Below are 24,135 nucleotides of genomic sequence, written 5' to 3'. Positions count from 1 at the left end.
TGCAGCCTTTTATCATCTTTTGGATTACTTGTGGACAAAGTTTAAGAGGAGATGAATAAAATGGAAATGTGGGAATGGGAATAGTAGCTGGCACCTGGCTTTGCTCTTTAAACAGCTGGCAGCGCTCTGTACGGGGCCAATGAAATGTACTGTGTTAAAGCCACCTCGTCACCTTCAAGCGTTTCTCAGTACCTCTGCACACAATAGAGGGAGGCTTGATTAAACAGCAGGCAAAGAAAGGAAAGCCCACCTGGAATCAAGGTGGCTGTAAGCGCTGGGGGTTAAACGTGCTGTAGACAACAAAAATAACGTGACAAGGTAAACACACCTGGTTCAATACGGTTTTTATTATCTTCCTGTACCCACAGCCTTGCCGAAAAGTGCCTAAAGTGTCAGCTCAATTTTCCCACCCATCTTGCTTTTGTATGGGATCAGTGCTGGTCGAACCTCCTCCTTCAAGAACTTTGCCACCTGTTCAAGAAAGAGGGGGAAGAGAAAGTGAGCAGAGAAGAAGGCGTTCCCTTCTTCTCCCTATTCAGACCTGCTTGCCTCATGGGAGCTCCGTTTCACAGAGACACCGAGCAGTCAGATATGCCCAGGATCAAAAATTTGAAGCCCATGTGGTAGAAAGACAAAGAATTCAAAGAAATATGTGTAAATATGTCCAAGATAAATGCATCTGCTGTAGTAGTATGAGCAGAGATAATAGAAAATGTGTGTACTCTCTGGCACACAAGAGGATGGCGGATGAAAAATTAATTAGATAACAACCCCTAAAACTGTATCCTATTTTGAGTACTTTACCTGCTGAGGAGCACGTCCAGTGAAAGAGGAGGGATCTAGAAGGCTATCAAGTTGTTTATGGATGGGGCTGAAGTAAGGATCAGCACGCACACGGGCAATGAAGTCATTATCACCCCCTTCCTGTTTCACAACAGCAGCTGCTTTCTGGGAGAGAACACGGATCTTCTCGTGGCAATCCTGCAGGAGCAGGGGGAAGAGAAGGGAAAATGAAAAAGTCAGTCTGCTGTTACTGACTGCACACGTTTATGCTGCTAACTTGTGCAGGAGGGAAAAACACCAGAGAAGAGTCCATTGAACAGCACACAAATGGAACACATCTTGGACTGTAGTGTTTCATATATCACATGTATCAGATCTGAAAACAAGATTTTATTAATCCTTCCACATCTGCCCCTGTTCAATTATACCACAGAGTTATGGCAGCAGAATCCTTTACACTTCCTCAAACTCTTCAAATACTCTTAGGATTCACTACGTGATTATTTTTTTTTCAGTTGTTCTACTCCTTACTTTATTTTTCCTGAGACAGATGAGAATAGCTGTTCCCAGAAATATTCTGTGAACTGTAATAAAGGAATTCCTTACTCACAACTAGTCATGCCCTGTATGGAACATCGTGGGAGCATAACAATGAAAAGCATCTACAAACTTGGAAAAGAAAAAAAAGAAAAGCTGCCCAACTTAATGAGCAGTGAGACTGTGTACACCAGGGCAGACTATGTAAACCATGGCTTACGTAAGGACAAACAGACTGACAGGGAAAAGAAACAAACACACAAACCTGAGGGCTTTAAGACGTTCTTCGCTATAGAACCCTCACATGGAACTACGACTGACAACATTCTTAAAACAAATTTTCTGAAACATTTCCTATTCCTTTGACTTCCTGTGGAATCAGTCCGTAAAAACAAGAGAACCTGAATGCAGAGGACCACCTGCAAAATCAGATGCTGCCATGCTGGCCCTAAACTTGTTATAGGGTTGCATTTATAGACCTGGAATAATTTTCTCCTCAAATGAATTATCTTTGAGCAATCTTCAGTTAGAAGGAAAATGATCTCCTCTTCCTCATCTCCTCCATTCAAAGGCCATCTTGTTCCAGCACCGACCTACCTCAGACAAATAGATCTGGATGTTTAGGGGAGGGAGCTATTCAGTGGTGGGGAAGGCAAGTGAGTTTCTCTGCCATGAGGTGGGTAAACTCAGTTTTGTCTTTAGAAAATCTGCTATTCCAGACTTTTCAGCACATGAAAACAGGACGTATTCATGTGACTAAGGACAGCTTCTGTAAGTGTACTGAACTCTACAGAATTGTAATTAAACAGCACCAGAAAGAAGGTAGGCCAATAGCAAACAGAAATGAAATTAGCTCTCCAATCTAATTAAATAAAGAGGACTGTTTAGGTGAGTACACGGTACTTTAGAAAGAGAAACAGCTGAAGAGATAAGGAAACCATCCACAGGATATGAACCTTAACGTGCTCAGTTGGTGAGCTTACCCACTGACTCAGTGGCACACATCAGAGACGCACAGAAAAGAAAGGAAAAAAGATGTTTCCTGACTAATAGCTAATGACTAAACCTGGGGGTGAGTTGCCAGGAGTGTTCCAGAGAGCTAGAACCACATATCCTGCTGAAAGCTTCCAAGACACATTTCTGCTCTTTGCAAGTTTTACTTCGTCCCTGATGGGACAACAATTATTGAAGGAAGCGTTACTATCTAAAGGTAAGTGAAAATAAGCTGTCTTGTTGGGATGTAAATCTCATCATCAGTTCTAAACTGATTTTTAAAATTAAATGATAAGGAAATATAATCCAGGTGCATCTGGATTTATTTGCTAACAAAAACGTTCAATTTCAATTTGCTTCAACACAGAAAATTTAATAAAGGACACAAAACAAAATTAGCAACAAAAGGCACTACCCTGAATTCAGGAAGTGTGACACAAGAATGAATGGTTCAGAACAGCCTTACTTGCTTTTTGGTACTGATTCATTCCTTTAATTTATAAGGTAGCCAACTGCCAACACATTCCATTTAAAGAAGCTTGGCCTGTGTTCCCAGTTCCTTCAAACATTTACAAGAGGAAAACGCCTACTAGTATCTAACATAATAAAAATAGGTCTCTCTCCTCTCCAGCACAGACAGCCAGATTAGCTCAAACACGCAGTGTTCCTAACACTAAAGGATCTCTACAACAGCTCTCCCTGCAGAGAGCAGAGGCTGGCTAATATTAATAACTCTGTGGGAGCAGGAAGAGAACACAGAAAGGTGGGAGATTCAGGACAAGAACCCAGAAGCTTTTGTTTCTCAGGAGTGAAACATCAGAAAGTTAAAAAAGGTATTTTTGAATTCATTTGTACCTGACGATTGCCTCCTGCTTTCACCATCGCCATGATTATATTCTCTGTGGCCATGAATGGAAGCTCCTGCCGGATCCTTCTGTCAATCACCTTAAAAAACAAAACAAAACAAAACAAAAAAAAAAGAGAGAAACAGCATTATAGGAATTCCTGTAGACAACCGTGATTCCTGGTAAAGTTTTCCTCTCCTTTTGAATCCCCAGGACTGTGCAGTGATGAACAGTGATGAACTCTTTTTGAACTTAGCTCTGAAAATCTATTGGAGCTGATAATAGGAACTGAACTTTTTATGGAACATTACTGTGGAAAAGATGTACAATTTTATTTTTTTAAAGCCTGTAGGTAAGTTACGGGTCTGTATGAGATCTGCCTTGGATCTTTTGATGGTAAATTCTACAAATTCATTGTGCAGCTCAGAGAAAAATACTCCTTTTAAGAAGTTTTCAATTTACTATCTTTTGGCTTTAACAAATGCCATTTTAAGCCTGTATTGCAGACAGTAAGAATGGAGAACAAAACTCAGGAACTGTTTGAACTATCAGATAAAAATGTAATCCACTGAGTGTGAAGATTTTTTTCTTTACCCACTCTGGCTTAGTTGCAGCATTATCAAGGACACAATGCTTCACATGCTATCTATATCTAGTGTTTTACCTTTGGATATACCACAAGTCCCTCGGAGATATTCTGCAGCGTACTCAGAATGATGTCAGCTGTGAGGAAGGCCTCGGCCAGGCACACGCGCCTAGGAAACAGACAGGCACAGGGGCCCAGTTAGCAATAAAGGTCATGTTCACATCTACCACAGATCCAGCTCCTAAGTTTCTGTAAATGTCTCTTAGATAGCGTACCGTGGACCAAAAGGTGGAACCGTTCTCTTTATGGGCACTTCTTGCTGCTTAAAGGTCAATACAGAAAGAGAAGAGAAAGCGTAGAGACACAGATAGAAAGCTCCAAAATAATTCAATGATTACACAGCTAGAAAAGAGGGCAGCAATTTACAGAGCTAGTAAACACACAAGACTATCTTCCCCTAGGTGTTCTGCTTTGCCCTGTCTATGGATCCTACCCTGCAGGAGTAAGACTTGCTGTGCACTCATGCTGTGCCTGGCTGTGCTCAGCGGGGAACTTCCAAAGAGATCCATGCGGTTGGTGGGGGTTTCCTCCAAGAGACCAGCTCCTGATCACTAAGCAGGCTCCTGACAAAAAGGAATGCCAAAAGGAAAGGAGGGAAAGGAAAGGCAGTAGTGGGGACTGTGCTGTATCAGGCAAAAGAGTCTGTGCCACAGTGCAGCCAGTACAACATCACCCACCTGTGAGAGCAGTACCTGGTCCATTATAAATCGTGATCTTTTCAAACTAACTAGTACTTGAATCTTGTGCTATATGTAAAGCTCCCAATTCTATCATACTGTGTTCAAAAGGATGCCCTTTATGCTGTTTTGTAGGTTGTTTGCTTTTCCTCTGGCTTGCCCTCCTTTCAAAATACTTCAGCTTTGACAAGAAAACTCCAAGGCACAGAATTTTGTAAACAGATTATGAAGTAGACGAATGACTCTTTTTGTAAGATGAGGTCAAAATAAAATTTGAAACATTCCAGTAGTTATCTCAGTGCTTGGTAGCTCTTGGGAAATAAACCCACCATATCAACCCATATCCAATCTCTGAAATTTTACAGTGTTTTTCTGCTGTTCAGTATTCCACGTGTCCTGTATCTTAGAAATCCCGGAGACCAAATTCTGCATCAGAAGACTGCTTTGAACATTTCAAAGCTAAATAAGAGCTTTATACAGACTTAGTACTTACAGCTAGATGGACAAATTGAATGGCTATCATTCACTTAATAACAACTATAGATAACTTCTGCTCATCCCTAAGCAGTCATAATGAAGAATCAGAAAACAAAGCCAAGTTTGTTGAGCATGTCTAAAAGATCTGCACAGGTTTTTATGAAACATCACTTAGTAATGGTTTGTGCTCTTTGGGATCGAAATTGCTTCTTGTATGGAGCAACACTTTACAGAGAGATGAAAATAAGTGTCTTCAGATTTGCCAGAGGGTGAAGGGTTTACAGATAAAATATTGAATTATTCAGTGTTAAAAGTGAAGAAGCGTAGGGTCAAAAATGATGTTCAAAACAGGAAGAAAAAACCAATCTGAGAAATGTGAGAGCTGCTATGCTACAACACTATGCTTTTGAAACCAGAAAACTATAAGAGCAATTCATTACCTATGTTTCCTGCATCCCTCCTCTCTCTGCTGCTTTGCTTTGCAAAAGGTCTTGATGGTTACAGAAAACTAACAATTTCATCTGATCTTTCAGAGGAAACCAGCCTGCAAGTCTCTAACTTCTATTGAGACTGCTTTTCATCAAGGTGGTAACTTGTGGTTTTAGTTTAAAAATAGTCTTTCCTCAATACATCAAAGGGCCTTCTTGCACAAGACCTTCCAGAATGGCTGCGTTGCACGGTGTGAACGAACCTGTTGGCGCTGTCGTCCAGCGTTCGCTCGAACCACTGCACAGAAGCTGTTTGGAGGGGATCCATGATCAGAGTCATCAGGTGTCGAGCCAGGCTGCAGCACCGTTCTGAACGCATCGGGTTCCTCTTGTAAGGCATTGCACTTGAACCTGTGAAAGGAGAGAGAGTGGTGGAAATAGCACGCTCAGGAAGGTGCAGGGCCTCCTCCAGATAAGAGAAGTGCGTCAGGAATCAAATTTTGACTAAAGCCTCAGAACACGACGGTTTTCTAAATGCAGTAAAGAAAATGACAACATCGAACTTCTTCAGATTGATCAGAAACATCCAAATGTGGGGGGGGGAAAAAAGTGAGAAGACATTTTGCCATTCTGCAAAACAGCATAAGTAGTACCACAGAACAGGAACAAACGGACGTTATTTCTAGTGCAGTATTTAGCACCATCTCTCTAAGCTACCCATGGCAACACTAGCAGCGTTCACGACCCCTGTAATGCTGTTCTTCCAAGTCAGATACACTGCTGCCTTCTGCTCTGTTGAAATGTACTTTAAAACCAATCATGTAATGCAGAATGGTTCAAGTAACAGACAGGGCTAAGGCTTGAACTGCTGACTCAATCCTATGCAACTATTTAGGGTGCCTGGGCACCAAGGTCTAAGACTTGACATTCCCTCCTCCCCTTTTATCAACATCAGAGTCATGTCACTGGCATTTTTCTGGCAAGTGTCCAGTCCAGTTTTATTGTTCCAAATTTGTCTGTTTACAAACACCAAAATGCTGAGTCAACCAGGAAACCTACAGCTCCAGTTAGGCTCTTGAGGAATGGAAAACAACGTGTTCTCCTCAGAACCAGGGCATCCTCTGTGGTGAATGCAGAATACATGACTGCTTCTGCTCTCCCTCAACTCAGGAAGTGCATGAATACGAATATTAAAATTAAATTCACTACTTAATATCCAGAAACCTTTACCTCACACCCCACTTAATTTAAAGCAACTTGTGCCAGTCACATTTCTAAGCTTGCTTAAATTGCTGCACCAGCATAAGTCAAAGGGTCCGTATGCCAGTCCCAGAAATGGCTATAGTCCCTTACCAATCTGGTCCTTCTCAAAAGGCTCCTCTATCTCCTTCAGGTTGGCTAAAAGACGAATGTCGGTACAAATCTAGAAAAAAAGCCCAAGAAATTAACAAACAGAACCAAACCAACACCCACCAGTATATCTCCTGTCAGCATTTGTGAAGAATCATTTACGTTAGTGTCCAAGAAGACAACTGAGGAGGCAGTGAAAAATTTGAGAAAAAAAATGACACTACAACCATAGTTGCTGGCCTAAAAATCCCACAGTCAAGAAAGCATAATTAAAAGAGGGTGTCCACTGTATTAGAATACAACAGGACTCCAAGAAGGGCAAAGCTTTGCAGGGAATGTTAAAAGATACCAGGAGGGAACACTGAAAAACCATAACAAAAGTACAGCAGCTTGCAAATACAGATAACGTGTGCTCACTGAACCAGCCAGCTTACAAAACTAAAACAGAAAAACATACCACAGATCACTTTAGCCCAAGAGAAGGAGGTGGGAGGAAAGAGAGATAAATCAATGAAAAGAATCCACAGTGTAAGGAATGTTTCAGCGATTCGTGTCAACAGAGGGCTTGAAGGGTAAACCTGGAGTCTCTGTTATTCGGGGGGGTGGTCAGAATAACTGCTAACTATTGTGACTAGTGCATGGGACACTATGCAAGTCTCTGACACCCGGCCAAGATGGACAAAGGCGAAGGACAAGGAAAAAAATCTGGAAGGAAGATTATGAGCCTTCAGCACGTGAGACCCCCAGAGGGACCACCAGAGAGTGATATGCACCAGTGGGAGGGTTCGGATTTCGGGAACTAATTATAATAACCCTGCCTTTTCTAGAAGTAGTGATGAATATGTATTAGCCTAGGAGCATAAAAACCAGCCGCCTGATGTAACGTGTGTGTGTGTGTTGGAGGAGCCCAGACTCCCTGCGCACTCACCAATAAATCTTACAAAGCTAAACTGACTCGGAATTTATAACAATTTGGTGACCCCGACGTGATCCTCTTGGGTCCCGAGGCTGCGAACGCCTAAGGGAGGCACCCCCCACCCTTGTTTCGTTGTGGCCCTTTTCCAAGGGCAGTAGGGAGCCCAGCTGGATTACGAACAGAAGAGGCAAGTGAGGAACAAAGAGCTCTCCCCTCCTCTGGTTTACACCCGTAACTCTGTGCACGAAGATCCGAACGAAGATTTATCGTTTGGTGAGTACGCTGCTGGGTTGGGTGGGTCTGGCTGTGTGATGGTGTGTCGGGGTGTGATTGAGATGGGACTCAGTTCTGAAGCATGTGGAGGCCTTCTGACTGAAGTGATCGTTCCAGGTATTCGTGGGTGAGATAACACTCACCAGACACCTTTAGATACAGCCAGGAGTTTCGGAACTTTTTTTTGTATAAAAAGAAGTTCCAGGAACGGGTCAGGAACAAAGCAGATCCTCAGACTCGGGAGGTTCGAGGAGGGGCCTCTGGTTTAAAAAGGGGGAAAAATCACCAGATATTCTACTAGATAGTCCCTTAGGGCTAATGTTAAGATATTGGGATAGTTTTAGAAGCACTAAACATAAGGATAAGGCAAGAAGGATTCAATTTTGTATGGTTAAATGGCCAAAAGAACCCTTAAGACCCCATGTAGTATCTTGGCTGATATTTGGGTCCACAGAGGACTGGGTTTGTCAGGCATTGAATATTCACGTGAATAGCAGAACACCTGTGGATCTGGAAGAGAGCAAGTGTGCTGCAGCCTGGTTAAGACTAACAGAATCACCTGCCACTCGTATATTTAATTTAATTACAAAAAAGGAGGATGAAGAATGTAAGGAGGAGCGGGAGCCCCTTGATAATTTGCCTCCTCCAGATAACCCACCTTCCCCAACCGCACTGACCCCTATCCCATTCCCACCTGTCCGAAGGACAAGGAGGCAACAGAGAAACAGGGAAAGGGAACAGGAAGGGGCTGAGGAGCAGAGGGGTTTATACCCATTGCTGGAGGTACCCTGGGGAGGTAACCAGGGAGGAAGAGGCTTTGTGACTGCGCCCCTCAATACGTCAGATGTGAGAAATATTAAAAAGGAAACGGGTAGTTTATTGAATGATCCTTGAGGGGTTGCAGAGAGATTAGATCAATTCCTGGGACCTAACATGTATAGGTGGGAAGAAATGCAGTCGATTTTGGGGATCCTCTTCACCACGGAGGAAAGGGGGATGATTAGACAAGTGGGAATGAGAATATGGGAAAGACAAAATCAAGCTGGACCGCCCAGGGATACAAAATGGCCAAATGTGGACCCTGACTGGGACCACCAAATGGCAGCAGGGCAACAGGACATGAGAGATCTTAGAGGTACAAGAATTCAAGGCATCAAGGAGGCAGTACCAAGGGGACAGAATATTAATGATGCTTTTAACGAACACCAAAAAAGAGAGGAGTCCCCAACAGAGTGGCTGGGAAGGTTAAGAAAAAGCCTCCTAATGTACTCTGGCCTGGATCCAGATTCACCCACTGGGGGGTGCTATTAAAAACTCAGTTTGTGGCAAAATCATGGGAGGACATATGAAAAAAGATAGAGAAACTGGATAACTGGCAAGACAGGGGCTTGGAGAAATTGTTATGAGAGGCTCAAAAGGTCTTTGTGAGGCGTGATGAAGAAAGACAGAAAAATCTCTGTGGCTGCTGTCAGAGAAATCCAGAAAGGAGGAAAAAACAAAAAACAACAAAAAAAAAACCAAACACATAAGAACCTTTTTTTTAAACCCATATAAAACTGTGATTAGCTTTCCAGGAGCTGGATCACCCCGAAAGGCTGAACGGTAACACATCAACCCTGAGAGCGGGCCCAACCCCTGGAGTGAAGGTGCTTCCCACACCCTCAAGACTGGACGGCGCAGAAGGATAAGCAATGCTATACATCCTGGTACTGTTTTTACAGGGGCAACTGAGCCATGGGCAAGAATGGAGGAATAACTTTTTCATTCTGGGGGAGGAAGTGGCCAAGGCCTTTAACCTGAGTAACTGCTGGGTTTGTGGAGGACCGGAGGGGGCTGAAAGTTGGCCCTGGGTAGCTGGCCCGGTCGAACCCAAGTGGTGGGTTAGTAATTTGAGTGAAGTTCATAACGGGACACAATTTTGGAAAGAGGAAGGAGGCCCGTGGCAATTGTACTCGTCAGATTGGGGTATGTACTGCTTAAATAGAACAGGAACGGTAGCGGTAGGAAAAAGCATTTGTAATTGGACACTGTCTCCCGGATATGATTGTGCTGATCCTGAATGTAGACCCATAAACTGTACAGCACGTAGTGGGCAATGGAACGCCACACATGTCCAGCTGAGAAACGGGACTTGGCTGAAATGCTCATATAGGGAGTTTTTTGGATCTGGATGTGAAACCGCGGAAAGAGCACAAGCGGAGGGACAATTTGACAGTCAGATCTTGAGCTGTCAGCGTGATAACACCACTAGGGAACAGCATGTGGTAAGGGTTTACCGCTGGAGGTGGCAAGATGAGAATGGGAGACGAGTGTTCTTTAAGCATTTCTGGTCAGCTCATAATATGACAGGCCACCAAGGAAAACTTAATTGTAAGTGGGAATCCAATGCGGGAGCTTGGAGGTGTACATATTTGAGTCCAAATGGGGCAGACATTGTAACAGGACCACTTGGTGACAAGAACACTCTGTATTTTCACGCTCCAAAGAATAAAGAAGGATGGGATGGTCCTTTTCCAAATGGGACATGGGCCCTAAAGGGACATTACTGGGTGTGTGGCGAATATGCCTACAAGAGGCTACCCAAAAACTGGTCAGGAATATGCTATGTGGGGTACATAAGACCCTTGTTCTTTCTATTGTCACAAATACAAGGAAATCATTTACAAGTAACATTATATGATGATGTGAATAGAGTGAAACGATCTACTGATGCTTCCTCAGCCGGGGGTAGTGCCCAAAAATGGGGAGAGAATGAATGGCCTCCTGAAAGAATCATACAGCATTATGGACCAGCTACCTGGAACCCGAACAAAGTAGTATCGGGGGCCCAAGAACCTATTTATAATTTAAATCGAATAATTAGGTTGCAAACTGCCCTCGAAATTATAACCAGTCAAACAACAACGGATTTGGGTCTTTTGGCTGATCGGTCCACCCAGGTGAGGAATGCTATCTTTCAACACAGAATGGTTTTAGACTATTTACTAGCAGAGGAAAGGGGAGCGTGTGGAAAGCTGAACGACTCTAATTGTTGTTTACAAGTTGATGGTAACGGAAAAGTGGTTAAACAGATAACAAAAGAAATTAGAAAATTAGCCCACGTCCCAGTACAAACTTGGAAGGGTATGGATTGGGATTTGTTTTCATGGCTGCCCGGTGGACCATGGGTTAAAAGGATGCTATTTTTATTTTTATGTGTTGTAATGATGTTATTATTTATACCTTGTATGATACCTTGCTTTACATTATTGATACACCGAATAATAAATAGCAACCGATTTGTGATGACTTCGGTAGGGAAGAAAGGTGATATGTCAATAATGATGCTTAAGCAATGGACCCCCCAAGAACCGACTGATGAAATGCAGTTCTTACTGGCAAAAGTTGAAGAAGAGACATGAATTGCGAATATTAAAAAGAAGATGAGGGATTGTAAGGAATGTTTCAGCAATTTGTGTCAATGGAGGGCTTGAAGGGTAAACCTTGAATCTCTGATATCTGGGGGGGCGGGGGGTTCAGAATAACTGCTAACTATTGTGACTATTGCATTGGACACTATGCAAGTCTGACATCCGGCCAAGATGGACAAAGGAAAAGGACAAGGAAAAAAGCCTGGGAGGAAGACTACGAGCCTTCAGCATGAGAGACCACCAGAGGGACCACCAGAGACTGATACGCATGCGCCAGTGGGAGGGTTCGGATTTTGGGAACTAATTATAATAACCCTGCCTTTTCTAGAAGTAGTAATGAATATGTATTAGCCTAGAAACATAAAAAACAGCCGCCTGACGTAACGTGTGTGTGTGTGTGTTGGAGGAGTCCAGACTCCCTGCGCACCTAATGCTGTTTATTTGCCTTTTATTGACCCCATAAATAAACCTTATAAAGCTAAATTGACTCGGAATTTATAACAACAGGGACAGGCAGAATAACACCATTACCAGAGAAGCAATTAACGGGGAGCAAGCAGTGAAATTTAAAAACTCATATACCACTAAGAAAGACATTTACTCTATTTGGATCGATTTAGCACAGATTAGACTAATATCTGGCATGGGATTTGTTAATCCAACTTGAAATCTGCTCAGTAAACTTTTTTTTTCCCTTAACACTGGTCTTAAGATCTTTGAAGTCTGATGTCTACAGATGAACCCAGTGGTGAATTTACATGATCACAAAGAGAACAGCCAAACAACTCCTACTTCCTGAGGAAAGCATTTAGCCCCACAGGCACCTTCTCTTGCACTTCTTCCTGGTGTGTACAGGTAGGGGGCTCACCTTGTGTACAGATGCTCCCAGGCTGGCCAGTACAGAGAGGATGTCAATATCCACCTTGCGACTGTAGGTCTGCCCCGTGACCATGTACGATCTAGAAACGAGCACAGAAGTTGAGTGTTCTGGACATTAAACCATATAACAAGACTTTGAGCAAGGAGTGACAATGGCTTTTGAAGTGGGTGACAGCACTGTCAACCTGTCCCTATACCAAGTTTGGATTCAGGCCATTGATTTCTTGGAGCAGCATGCACGAGGAGAGAGAGAGCAGAGGAAAAACAGACAGCTGTGCTTGGACAGGGAGACAGCCAGAAGTGGCCTGCTTCGGAGGTGGAGTTTCCTCCAGAGGGCTGCAGGTGGGAATGGAAGACCACCAGAGGAGGTAAAGTCAGCAGCAGCACAATGTCAGTGTGGCAGCCAGTGGGATCTGGGCCAGCACGGGCAGCAAGAGTTAGACTTTGTTAAGAGCAAATTCGGGTTACTAAGCATTCTTGTTACATACCGCTTAAATCCTGCCTTTTCAGTCACTAATCTGTCCAGCTCTTCAACCTCAGGGGAGGGAAAAAAACAAAACAAAAGGACCTCAGAACTCAACGACTCAAAAAAAAAAGGTCAGCAACAGCAAAAGGGATCCTCTGCTCTTCTCAGTTTACCATCCACAAACCTCACACCTGCTGGGAAGTACCCCTCCCACAGATCTCTGCCAGTGGGCCCCACAGAGATCACAGGGCCCTTGTGACAGCAGAACTTCCACGCTCCCGCAAACACAACAGCCTTCCAGAGGGGAGATGTCCAAGGCTGCCATGGGCTCTGTCTGACTTACTTTACTGTGGTCTCCCTCAAAGAGCTGCAGGAAGCTGGCTTGCGTGCCGGTGGTGCCCTTCACGCCCCGAAAGCGCAGGTTGTCCCGAGCCCGCTCCAGGTTCTGCAGGTCCATGCACAAGTCCTGGATCCACAAGCAGCAGCGTTTCCCCACGGTGGTGAGCTGTGCAGGCCTGAAAACAACCAAGAATAGGAGACAACTCGTTGACAATTTGCACAGTAACTCCACAAGGACCACGCTTAGCTGCTGTTGAGACCCCTCTCTTTCATTCATCAGAGCAGGAGTTAAAAAGATCTGACACATACACACCACCAGTGATACTGGAGGATATGATCATTCTTTTCAGGAATTAAATGTAGTTACATCAAGAGAAAACAGTAATCGTAGTTGCTGTGCATGTTAAAAAGGGGATTAAGAAATAAGCGAGAATGGATATTTGAAGGTGCTTAACTACTAAAGCCTTCTATAGCTTCTTACAGAAAAGTGATTGCCCATTTGTCAGAAAAAAATACATATTTTGTCTTTTTTTCCAGAACTCTGTCAAAAGGAGAAGCCTCAGTCTGTACAAATAATATGGCTTCACAGGTCGACTTCCCAGGCTCCTTATTTCTGCTCCCAGCCACAGCTACCAGGGATCTGCCAGGAGATCCAGCTACCTCTGCTGGCAGAGGGCACCCCCTGCCGGTGCTGAGCCCAGAAGCTGAAATATTTCAAATTACCAAAATGAACTCCAAAGGCAACGCCTGTACTGTTTTAAGACTTCACATGTGAACAAGAAAAGCACAGAAAGCACGTGAGATGTGGAAGCAGGGATGGGTGATCCAGGAGGAATATGGAGAAACTGTCCGACACTGCAGGGAAGGGTTAGGGAAGCCAAAGGCTACCTTGGGGTTGAATCTGGTATGAAATGTGAAAGGCAACAATGAAAGGCTTCTACAAGTTCATAACCAGCAAAAGCAAGGCTAGGGAAAACAAGGACCTGCTCCTAAACAAGGCAGGGTGCCCTGCTGACACAACACACAGAAAAGGCCAAGGTACTCAATGTCTTTTTACCTTGGTTTTCACTAGTAGGACTTGCCTCGTGTACACTTCTTGAATACCCCTTTGTGCTTTCCAAAAGTCAAACTAAAACACAGACCTGAGAACAGTCCCCTGTGAAGCTGTAGATGAAGAGGGACCAGGGACTAGAGCTGATCAAATGACACATACAGCAAGGCCATTAATCAGAGACCTGAAGCTCCCACTCTCCTTCGGGAGTGATTTTAAAGTGCCAGACATTAATACTGACATGATCCGTGATTAATTTCCGTGGATCTGGTGTTCCACAACACCAGGGTACAAAATCCAGGCTTACCTCAAGATGCATAGTTTAAAGCCTCTGAAAGCAAACTGTCTTCATGAAGTAACAGCCTAATTACCTCCCCCCAAAGCAGGCCGGTCCAAACCTTGCTGCACTTTGACTCAGGAGCCTGCCTAAAAGCAGTCAATGCCAGCAGCACTGCACAAAAAGGGTAATTTTCCAAAGAGACAGAAAATGCCAGTGTCCTGTTAAAATGGGGAAACTCTTCCTGTTTGTTTGTTTTTTTGTGTTTTTTTTTTTTCATAGGGACCCACATACGGCTGTGTGAAAACCAAAGGATCTCATAATCATCACTTCAGAAGAAAGTTTTAGCAGGCTGAGTAGCTGAGGTTTCCTGCCAGCAACAAACTTTTCTGTGCTGCAGTTGAAAACAACTGAAACGATGAAAAAAACAAGTATTACAAATATGTGATTGGAAGCTGGGCCTACTGCAGATCACAACCATGCCTCCTGGAACTACCCCAGGATTTACACATCTGCGTTAGCAAGTTCTTTATGTGGCTGTGCTAAAACAACGTCGGGCTGTGCTAAAACCACTGCTGACAGCTATCCAAAGCAACAGTTCGATTTTCTGAGGCAAGGCTGGAGTTAGGCTGTATTCCTTTTCTGAACCACCAACAGCGTCCTAATGATGTCCAGCAGTGGATCAGAGATGGGAAACAGAACAGAGAAAGGAGACAGTAGTAGTAAGTCAATCTATCCAAAGAACAGCCAAGAAAATGAAGGGAAAGGCTGATGGCTACTTACTGGTAGTGAGTGAAGCCCAAGGTAGGCAGGTCAGCGTACTTCTCTGCAAAGTCGGCCAGCCGGCTGATCACCCTTGCGAGCTGGTGGATGCGGGGAGGATAGAAAAGAGGCAGCATGAGAAAGGAAAAAAAAAAAAAAAAAACAAAAGTGGAAGGTGGCATGCTTAAGCACAGCAATGTTGTTAGAAAAGGGAGGAGAAAAGCTGTGCAATCTTTGAATCGCTCCCTCTAATTGTTGAATGCGGTGTGCTCCATTTTTTCAGGGCATGCACATAATTTTTACTAGCTACAGAATTTGAGCAGCGGATAATATAAGTAGTTGGACTTTAGCTGAAGCGAGACCAGTCTTCATGCCCAACCCAAGCCTACATCTGGTGTAGCTCTGAGTATTTTATTTATTCCTGGAATTGTTTAGAAATAAAGCTGCTTGGAGCGTAACTGACACATTTACAGTCTGGCAAAAATTGGATGCCAAGACATTCAGGCCAGCTATGCTCCCAATATATTTGTCCTCAGAAAATCGTATTACACAGCTTCCTTAATGCAGACACACTCCTAAGTAATCTAGTTACGGGGTGTCTAAGCGCACCCTGAAAGCAATAGAGTTGTTTTCTAAAACTGCTACCACTGGCACATGGAAACTGCTCCTATCTACCAAGAGTTGCTTATAACTCTCATGATGAGCAAAGAAGCTTTGGGGAAAGACAAAGACACGGGGAAAGGAAGATAACTGTTCACTTGCTTGAGAACAACCCAAGCAGACAGCTCCTCCAGCAAGGCCTATGAAAATCCAGACGTTATTCATGGGCCACCAGCACTGCCCACTTCGAGACACTCTGAGTAACCGCCTTCTCACCTGGGGTAGCAGCAGGTTAAGTCCATCACGGAGGACGATCAGATCCTGAAAGAAGCAAAGAAAGGAAGTTTGGGCCACATCTGACCACCACCCACTCCATCTGAAGGACCACACATACTGGCTTCTCTCAGAGAGGACACAGATGATTACAAAGCCTGGCCTGCTCAGAAGTCTTCTTACAATCAAACCTCTGCTTTTCTGCTTGTACCCAAACATGGCGAGGAACTTGTTTGTGAAAAAAATGCTGGATCCAGCATCATTCTTACTGTACTATCCACGGAAAGTCACACTGGGCAGCAGAAGACTGATTTCCATGATCTGGACATAAATGATTATTTTGAGATATTCCTGATGTCACCAGACTAAATCATTTAATCCAAGCAGAAAATAGAGGCACTGTAAGCAAAAGATAGCAGAGCAGTAAGTGGGCTGATCGTGCCGAACTCTTGCCTTTCTCCTTTTGAGACTCAAGTACAGCTGGGTGCCACGTGACGTGGAAGGAAGGTGGTAACAGCTAAAAGCCAAAGAGATTTGCAAAGGAGTAAGGTAAAACTAATCATGCAGCAGCTTCTAATACAACAAAAGAGGATATGAAGTTGCAGTGACTTGGACATCAAGGAACAGCAATACACTGAGGCTTTAGTATGAACTCAGTTTTATTTTTTCACAAATATTTTAATAGTTCTGTAGGATGGCAGCACTTCCCTCTTTATTTAGCCTATTTATCCATTCCATTGAAGGACTTTATCTACCCTGAATCAATACAGATGTCCCAAGTGACAACTGAAAGCTCATGGGCTGCATATGCTAAAAGTCGACTTGCTTTGTAGGTCAGTGAACTCTTGCTCCATTGATGCAACTGACAGCTCGCACGTTTGTGCACACATCCCAACTCTTATGACCATTACTGTCTTACCTCCACGAATATTTAACATACAAGAGCTTAGGGAACAGTTAATTTGCCGATAGATCTTGCTTCATATCAAAAGGGAAATGACATAAGAGGAACCTGCCTATCTAGGGCAGCTAGGGAAATGGATAAATAAATTTGAAAGTAAAACTAGTAAAAAATTCTGAAAAAATCTAGTGAGCATCATTTTATAAAGTAAAGTTTATAAAGAGCTATTAAGTCAGCACCTGTGTCTTTGTTTGGCCCAACTAACAATGCTTTATTACCGTGTTGTCCCCGACGTAACAGGAGGTTGCTCCAAGGTGAATGATGGCTGCAGCTTTCGGACAGCAGTGGGCGAAGGTGTGAACGTGTGCCATCACGTCGTGGCGCAGCCTCTTCTCTTCCTCCGCTGCCATCTTGAAGTCGATGTTGTCCAGGTTTGCTTCCATCTCCTGTATCTGCTCATCTGTGATGGGAAGCCCAAGCGACTGCAAGGGGAAAAGAGCTTTCTGTTGCCCTTTGTCTTTAACAGATAAACCAAACTGCAATAGGAGCTGTTTAGATTATAGAATTACAGAACAGTTTGGGCTGAAAGTGACCTTAAAGACCACCTCGTTCCACGGGCAGGGACACCTTCCACTAGTCCAGGATGCTCAAAGCCCCATCCAACCTGACCTTGAGCATTTCCAGGGATGGGGCATCCACAGCTTCTCTGGGCAGCCTGTGCCAGGGCCTCACCACCTCCTGAATAAAGAATTTCCTCCTTACATTTACCCTTAACCTACCCTCTTTTAGTTTAAAGCTACTGCCCCTTGTCCTATCACTGCACCCCCTGACAGAGTCCCTCCCCAGCTCTCGTGTAGCCCCCTTTAGGGGCTGGCAGGCCGCTATAAGGTCTCCCTGGAGCCTTCTCTTCTCCAGGCTGAACAATCTCAACACCCTCAGCCTGTCTTCGCAGCAGAATGGCAACTGGGTGCAGTCAAGTCCTAAAATTCTTCATCTCAGCCTGAAACTGGAAAGTGAGGAAACGAGTTACTTGACCTGGAAGCAGGAGACAAATGCTCCCAGTTCATGTTTAAAAACATCTGCTGAAATTACTCAGCAAGCTGATTTAGGAACAGAGTAAGATATTGAACTGCAGAATTATACACGGGTATAAATCTTGCACAGTTCTATACTTGCACAAGATAACTAAGCTGAGAAAAAATTATTTTCCTAATACTGTGAGTTTAAAAGTCTCACAGTGAACTTGGCATTACTGCTTTTTCTAAATTAAGATGCTACTGTTTTGCACATTAGTACTTGCAATTTGTCAACAAGGAAGCTTTAATGATACAAAACATTTCAAAGCTAGGTCTGTTCAGAATGAAGCTGCCTAGTAAAATGTTTTGCACATAAGGAATCTGGAATTAGAGAAAACAGCAAGGAAAGCAGGTATGTCTTCAGGGTCCTCATTGGGTAACTCGTACCCACACAACTTAAAACATCTTGCTGTAATTGTAATCACACAACCACAGCTGTCCAGACAAACGAGGAGAAGCACCTGGCTCCAGGCTGCTGTCCTGGAGGTGCACAGATACGGATCATAACCGCCTGAAAGCCCACAGGCAACTCGTCAGGCGACAGAGCCTTGTGCTAAGATTAAAATCTCTTGTCTTGCTCGCGCATCCATGATCCATTTTGGCCATAGCGTGTGGTTACTGACAGCCATACAGAGTGGAAAGAAAGAATCCCCAAAAAAAGGGACTGCTTGTCACAGGAGTAAGGTGAGTCAAGGTGGGTCAGTGCCAAAGCAAACGCTGTTTTCATGTCCACAAATGTCGTGGGAGGCCTCTTCCCCTTGACTTTTGGCCAACACTGACAGTACCTCAGGGACACAGCAATCAGATGTCCTTCAGATGTGTCCAACTAAGTAAATTAAGTAGAAAAACTACCTAAAGGGGATCACCGGGTTTCTCCAAAGTGCTATAGGTCAGTGAGGCCCTCTCTGAGTTGTGATTTTAAAGCGTGATTCCTCCAAGGCTGTTCCAACGCTTTGATGTGCTATTTATTAGAGCAGCTATCCCTCTTCATTCACCCTTGTCCTTGAGGCCAGAGCAAAGCAGGCCTCATAACAGAATATCTGCAGGTAACAGAATATCTGCAAACGGAATGAGAACACCGACTGCTCATCTAACAAAGAATGCATGACAGAAAAATACTGAATTTAAATCGGACAAAAAAAATAGATTGCGAGCTATCTATATAGATATCTATCTATCACAATAGATTGTGTGCTTATATTAAGGGGGATAAACATCCAGATTCCATACGTGCAAAACAGTCAGATTTTACTAGCCAGTTTGACGCTGTGGGGTGTCCACTGGAAGGAAGAGCTCCATGAAATCTGTACTTGTCTTTCAAATAATGTGTTGTTTAGGTAAAGAGCTCAAGGTCTGAAAAATAATATTGAGGTATTAGTGGGAGTATCACAATACAAATGAATTTATGTTAAAAAAAAATAAGCCAGAGTTTTGAGATGGGCATGAACTCACACCCTTCAGCTCTTAACCCAGACCTTGGCTGCTGTCTCTGGGAGGAGACCAGTTTAAGAATCTCATAACCACACACTTCGTGGGGTCTCCTCTTTCAAACTCACGCTGTTATCTGCTGTAAAAAAAAAACAACAACAACAACAAAAAAACAACACGAACCAGGAAGATTTTCTGTCTAATCCAGTTCCCAGTGACACCATTTTTTGGTTATTCACATAATCCAAGTGGACTACTCAAAAAATTTTCCCTGAAGTAGGATGAATATTGCAATGAAATATGAAATACTGAAACCACTTAGCTCGCCATGTCCTTCAGCTAAAATTTATAACTAAGCTGCATGCTCCCTCTTTTGCTACTTCCCTGCAACCTTCAGAAAACCTGTGGTGAGATCTTCCTAATATTCTGATTTGCTGTGAAACAGAGACTGCAGGGACTGGAGAAGCAGCGCATAAATGGCTTGAAAGGTAGAGAGGAGAAGCAGTGGAGTAAATTTGCCCATAGTTCATTCATTGCATTATTATATATTGTTTTAGTATGACTGCAAAGAAATATTATGAAGCTTCAGCACGGAACTTGAGGAAATCGCTTGTATCTATCGCAGCGTGACTGCTGACAGAGCTAACAGGTGCTGAGGAGCTGACTTTGAGTCCACGACTGACATCAGGAGACAAACTCCCCTGGAATGAGGCGACAGATAAAAATAGCAGCGTCCCTCCTCCCGGCATGAAAATGGTGCTCAAGAAATCGCAAGATCCGTCTCTGCTTTCTGGGAACACAGCTCTCCGTGGAAATGGGATGCAAAAAAGGGACAGCAGACAGGGACAGGAGACTGGGGAACCCCAAGGCCTGGGCTTGGGAGCAGAAACCAAGAAGCCCCCCGCTGGTTCCTTCAGCAGCTGCCTTCTCCTGTAGGGCACGTGGGTAAAGCACCTCATTTTCTAACAGCAGAAAAGGCGATGGTTTATCAGCTGGGATTGAGGTGACCGTGTAAATCATCATGCTTTAACCACGCAAAGCTCCTTGAGCGGGTGTTCTTGGTGTGATGGGTGATGAGATGCGCGGTCAGTTCACGCCAACATCTCAACCATGGTGATCACAGTACCTGAGATGGAGGGGGGCTCCTCTATTAACACGGCTGTGTAATTATACCCTCAGCTTCTAAAGCATGGCCTCTGGTGCAGCAGCAGCATGGTCCTCAGAGAAGGAAGATATTAATGGCTAAAATATATAAAGATATACTCTGGGCACTGCCTGCTCGCTGGCCAGCACGGCGCTGATCCGCCCACGTGCTGACAGCAGCAGCTTCACCCAGTGCTCCGACTGCCTCCTTACTTTGGAAGTGGGAACTGGAGGTTTGTGCACAAAACAAAACAGACATTGGGCCTGGGAGCTATCCTGTGGATTTGCAAAGTTTGTTATTTTCTGGAATATATCACTGTGGGAAAGCAGATCTGAATCTCCCTCTCGGGGTACGTCAGCGCAGTCACAAGCTGGCACATCTGAAGAGATGATGGCCTCTGAGCTAGGAAGTAATACTTGGCTGCATGTGTACCCCTGACGGGGACCAAATTCAAAACAAAAAGGCTTAAACAAAAAATCTTAAACTAGATTTTAGAAACGTTGACTCCGTGGGAAGTACTGACATGCCAGCCCGCAATCCCATGGATGTGCTTTCAGCCTCTGCTTCCCAGGGGCTGCATTGGCACCGATCCTTTCATGCCGTCGGGTTTTTGTGGCACCCTGCCTGCCGGGGGGTGCTAACCCAGCGTTCAGCCCACTTTGGCCACCAGCGAGGGGATTTAGGGAACGTGGGCCAAATAAACGTGGGCGGCTGCCAGTGAGACCGAGGGCAGCGGGGTGGGTGGGAGAGGGCAGCGCTTCGCACCGCACACACCCCCCGAGAGCAAACAGGCACAGAAGGACACCGGTGTTTGCAGAGCCAACAACCCCTGCGGGCCCCCAAAATCCGCTTGGCGAGGCTTTTGCCCAGAGGGGTCAAAGGGCAGGAGGGAGGGCGCGCAGCGCAGCGCGGTTTGCCGGGTGAGGATTGCACACGTGGGGTTGTGCCAAACCTCAAACCTCGCGCGCTGCCCTCGCGTGCACCCGGGCGGCCAGATTATATATATTTTTTAATTTATTCCAAATTTTCCAAGTTTACCCAGGCAGCCACCTTTTATTATTATTATCATTTCCAAATTTGGGGGGGGGATGAGGAAGAGGTTATTTCAACCAGCTCCCTACTGCTCGGCAGGGAGCGACCCCCAGCGCTGCCCCCGCTCTCCAAGGGCACCCCGCCGGCTGCGCGATGGGGCCGGGGGCTGCCTCCCAGCGCCCTCCCGGGCCCGTTACCTTCCCGTTACCTTCTCCGCCTGGGCGAGGAAGAGCCAGAGGCGGCGCCAGGTGCCGAATTTGTTCCTCTCGCTGAAGATGAAGGCCATCTCGGCGCCGGCGTAGCGCGACACCAGCGGCGAGCGGTAGCGGCTCAGCGCGTCCTCGGCGCCCGCGGGGGTCCCCATGGCAGCGGCGGCTCCGGGATCCAGCGCCCGCAGCGGGGAAAAAGGATCCGGGATGGGACCCACGCCCCCTCCCAGATAACCCACACCCCCTCCCGGATAACCCACACCCCCCCGGGATAACCCACACCCCCTCCGGGGTAAACCACACCCCCCCATAGCAGGCAGCACCACCCGGCGGCTGGAGGCCAGAGCGCAGGGACCGAAATACCCCCCCTCTCCCCCCTCCCCCTCCCCAAAAAATAACCCCCCAAACCCAACAAAAAAGTACCGGGAGCCAAAGGATTTAAATGCTTAGCAGCCAAACACATTTATTAGTCTTTTTCTCTTTTTTTTTTTTTTTTTTACGTTTTTTTTTTTTCCTCGTTTTTTTTTTTTTCTTTTTTTTCCAGGAACCCAAAAATATTTTGTAGTTATAATGTAAGCAACTGAGTTGCACATAATACAATCATATCTTTCAAAAAAAAAATAAAAATAAAATAAAAACGAAAAAAAAAAAGCTGTTTAAAAGCCCAAAAAAAAACCTTCAGAAAACTTATATATGTATTACACCATCTCTCAGTTTCAATGAAATGACGACGACTTAATTCCTTATTACTCTTGTCACACTCCAATAAAACATCACCCTTTTTGTTTGTTTTTTCATTTTTTCATTTTTTTTCTCTTTTTTTCTTTTTTTTTTTTTTTTTTTCTAAATCCAGCATGAGAAATACAGTACCTGCTATGGCAAAAATACACATAAAATGCAACATTTCAGCTTATTTGTACATTAGTAGAGTTTAAACATTTTATTGTTGGTTGTTTTTTTTTTTTTTTTCTCTTTTTCTTTTTAAGTGAACCAGTGATTTTAAGTACCACTATACTAAAAGTAAAATAAAAATATAGAAAAGGAGGAGAAGGGGGGGGGCAGCCAGCCATACGAGAGCACCTTGTAAAGTGCTGAGTTTCTGTGTCCATGGAAAACCCTCGGGAAAGGAAATTCAAAGAGCTGAGAGCATACAGGATGGAAATTAAGACGAACCCTGGCTATATGCAAGACACTGCTGCATCTCCTCTACGTCCTCCCCGTTTGTCCTGTGTCTGTTTGCTTTACTGCACGCTGGAGAAGGAGGGGAGAAACCAGAGCTCCGGTGAGAGTTTAGTTAAAAGGAAGCTATTTCAAGTATAAGAAAAAAAAATAAATCAAAAAAAAAAAAACAAAAACAAAAAACACTTATAGGTAACTTGCGAAGAGCATCAATATACACAGCCACTAGTTTTATTATTACAATGTCTGCTTCTGGGGGACAGTGTTTCAGGCAAGAGGACTTGAGCTGTACCTTCCTGTTACCTAGTTATGTGCAAAGTAGAAAAGCTGCCTTTTCTAATCCAGCCAGTTTGGACATCACCAAGTTTCTTGTTCTGCAACCTCCTCCCTTCGTTGTTTTTTTTTTTTTTTTTTTGTCTTTTTTTTGAAGAAGAAGAGAGGAAGTGGCACTGCTTTACTACGAAGATTAGATGAAATTAACCTATTTCTCCATTCCTCTTCCAGACACAACCCTTCTCCCATTGCCCGCTGGCAACGAGGAGAAGCTCGCCAGACGTCTGATGCCCACCGTGAGCCAGTTTCCTGAACAGGTAGAAGGCATTTACCTTTGTAAACATAATCCCTTATGTTTGTGGAACTCAGAGCAGCATTTCGCATCTCCAGCCAAGTGGCGGAGATCAGGATAGACCAGAGTGCTCCCCCGTCACTGCTTCTCCTCCTCCCCTTCCCTCCCTCCAGGACATTTACATTTGGTTACTTTCATTAATATATATTTTTTAAAATTTTTGGTTCTTTGGGGGAAAATACCTAACATTTCTTCCAGAGTAAACATTACAGAGTCGCCATCAGCAGCCGTGCTGCCGTTTGTTCGGTTTCCTGAACGAGAAAGAAGCAGCTTCGCGCCTCAGATGCTCCGCGCGTGCCCCGCAGGCTGTGACAGAAACGCAAGGGCCGCGTGTGTAAACCCCACGGGCATCGCTCCGGCTGCCTTCTCTGCAGGACCGCTGCGTGTTTCGTCCCAAGTACGAGCAGAGATGGAGCAGGTGGCATCTGGCAACAGGGATGTTCCCGAGGCCACAGGGAGCAGCGCAGGACACAGGACCGGGAAGCGTCGGGGAGGTTTCGGACACGGAAACCCTTGATGTTTCAAAGGCCCGATGCCCAAAGGCATGAGGGCTCAAATG

At 44.6% G+C, this 24,135-nt stretch overlaps 1 protein-coding gene across 1 annotated transcript; it reads right to left on the bottom strand.

The window, feature by feature from the left end:
* Positions 1-328: 328 nt before the first annotated feature.
* ADSL (adenylosuccinate lyase) lies at positions 329-21,932 on the bottom strand. The gene is made up of 13 exons (XM_082782716.1): positions 21,772-21,932; positions 17,162-17,365; positions 15,986-16,030; positions 15,131-15,210; positions 13,024-13,195; positions 12,703-12,749; positions 12,204-12,294; positions 6,740-6,809; positions 5,650-5,797; positions 3,823-3,913; positions 3,169-3,258; positions 805-981; positions 329-471 (listed from the first exon to the last, which is right to left on the bottom strand). Exons 1-13 carry the CDS (start codon positions 21,925-21,927, stop codon positions 385-387), a joined length of 1,458 nt encoding a protein of 485 aa, XP_082638842.1. The 5' UTR covers positions 21,928-21,932; the 3' UTR covers positions 329-384.
* Positions 21,933-24,135: the final 2,203 nt, after the last annotated feature.

This window comes from Aythya marila, assembly GCF_965140915.1.
Source record: "Aythya marila genome assembly, chromosome: 1".
Classification (NCBI taxonomy): domain Eukaryota; kingdom Metazoa; phylum Chordata; class Aves; order Anseriformes; family Anatidae; genus Aythya; species Aythya marila.
This window is presented reverse-complemented; position numbering and strand designations above follow the sequence as displayed.

Coding starts and splice junctions, on each gene's coding strand:
- ADSL (XM_082782716.1), bottom strand. CDS start 21,927: ATGGGGACCCCCGCGGGCGCCGAGGACGCGCTGAGCCGCTACCGCTCG. Junction 5,798..6,739: donor TTTTGAGAAGGACCAGATTG/GTAAGGGACTAT, acceptor CTCCTTTCACAG/GTTCAAGTGCAATGCCTTAC. Junction 472..804: donor CTGGACGTGCTCCTCAGCAG/GTAAAGTACTCA, acceptor TTTCTTGAACAG/GTGGCAAAGTTCTTGAAGGA.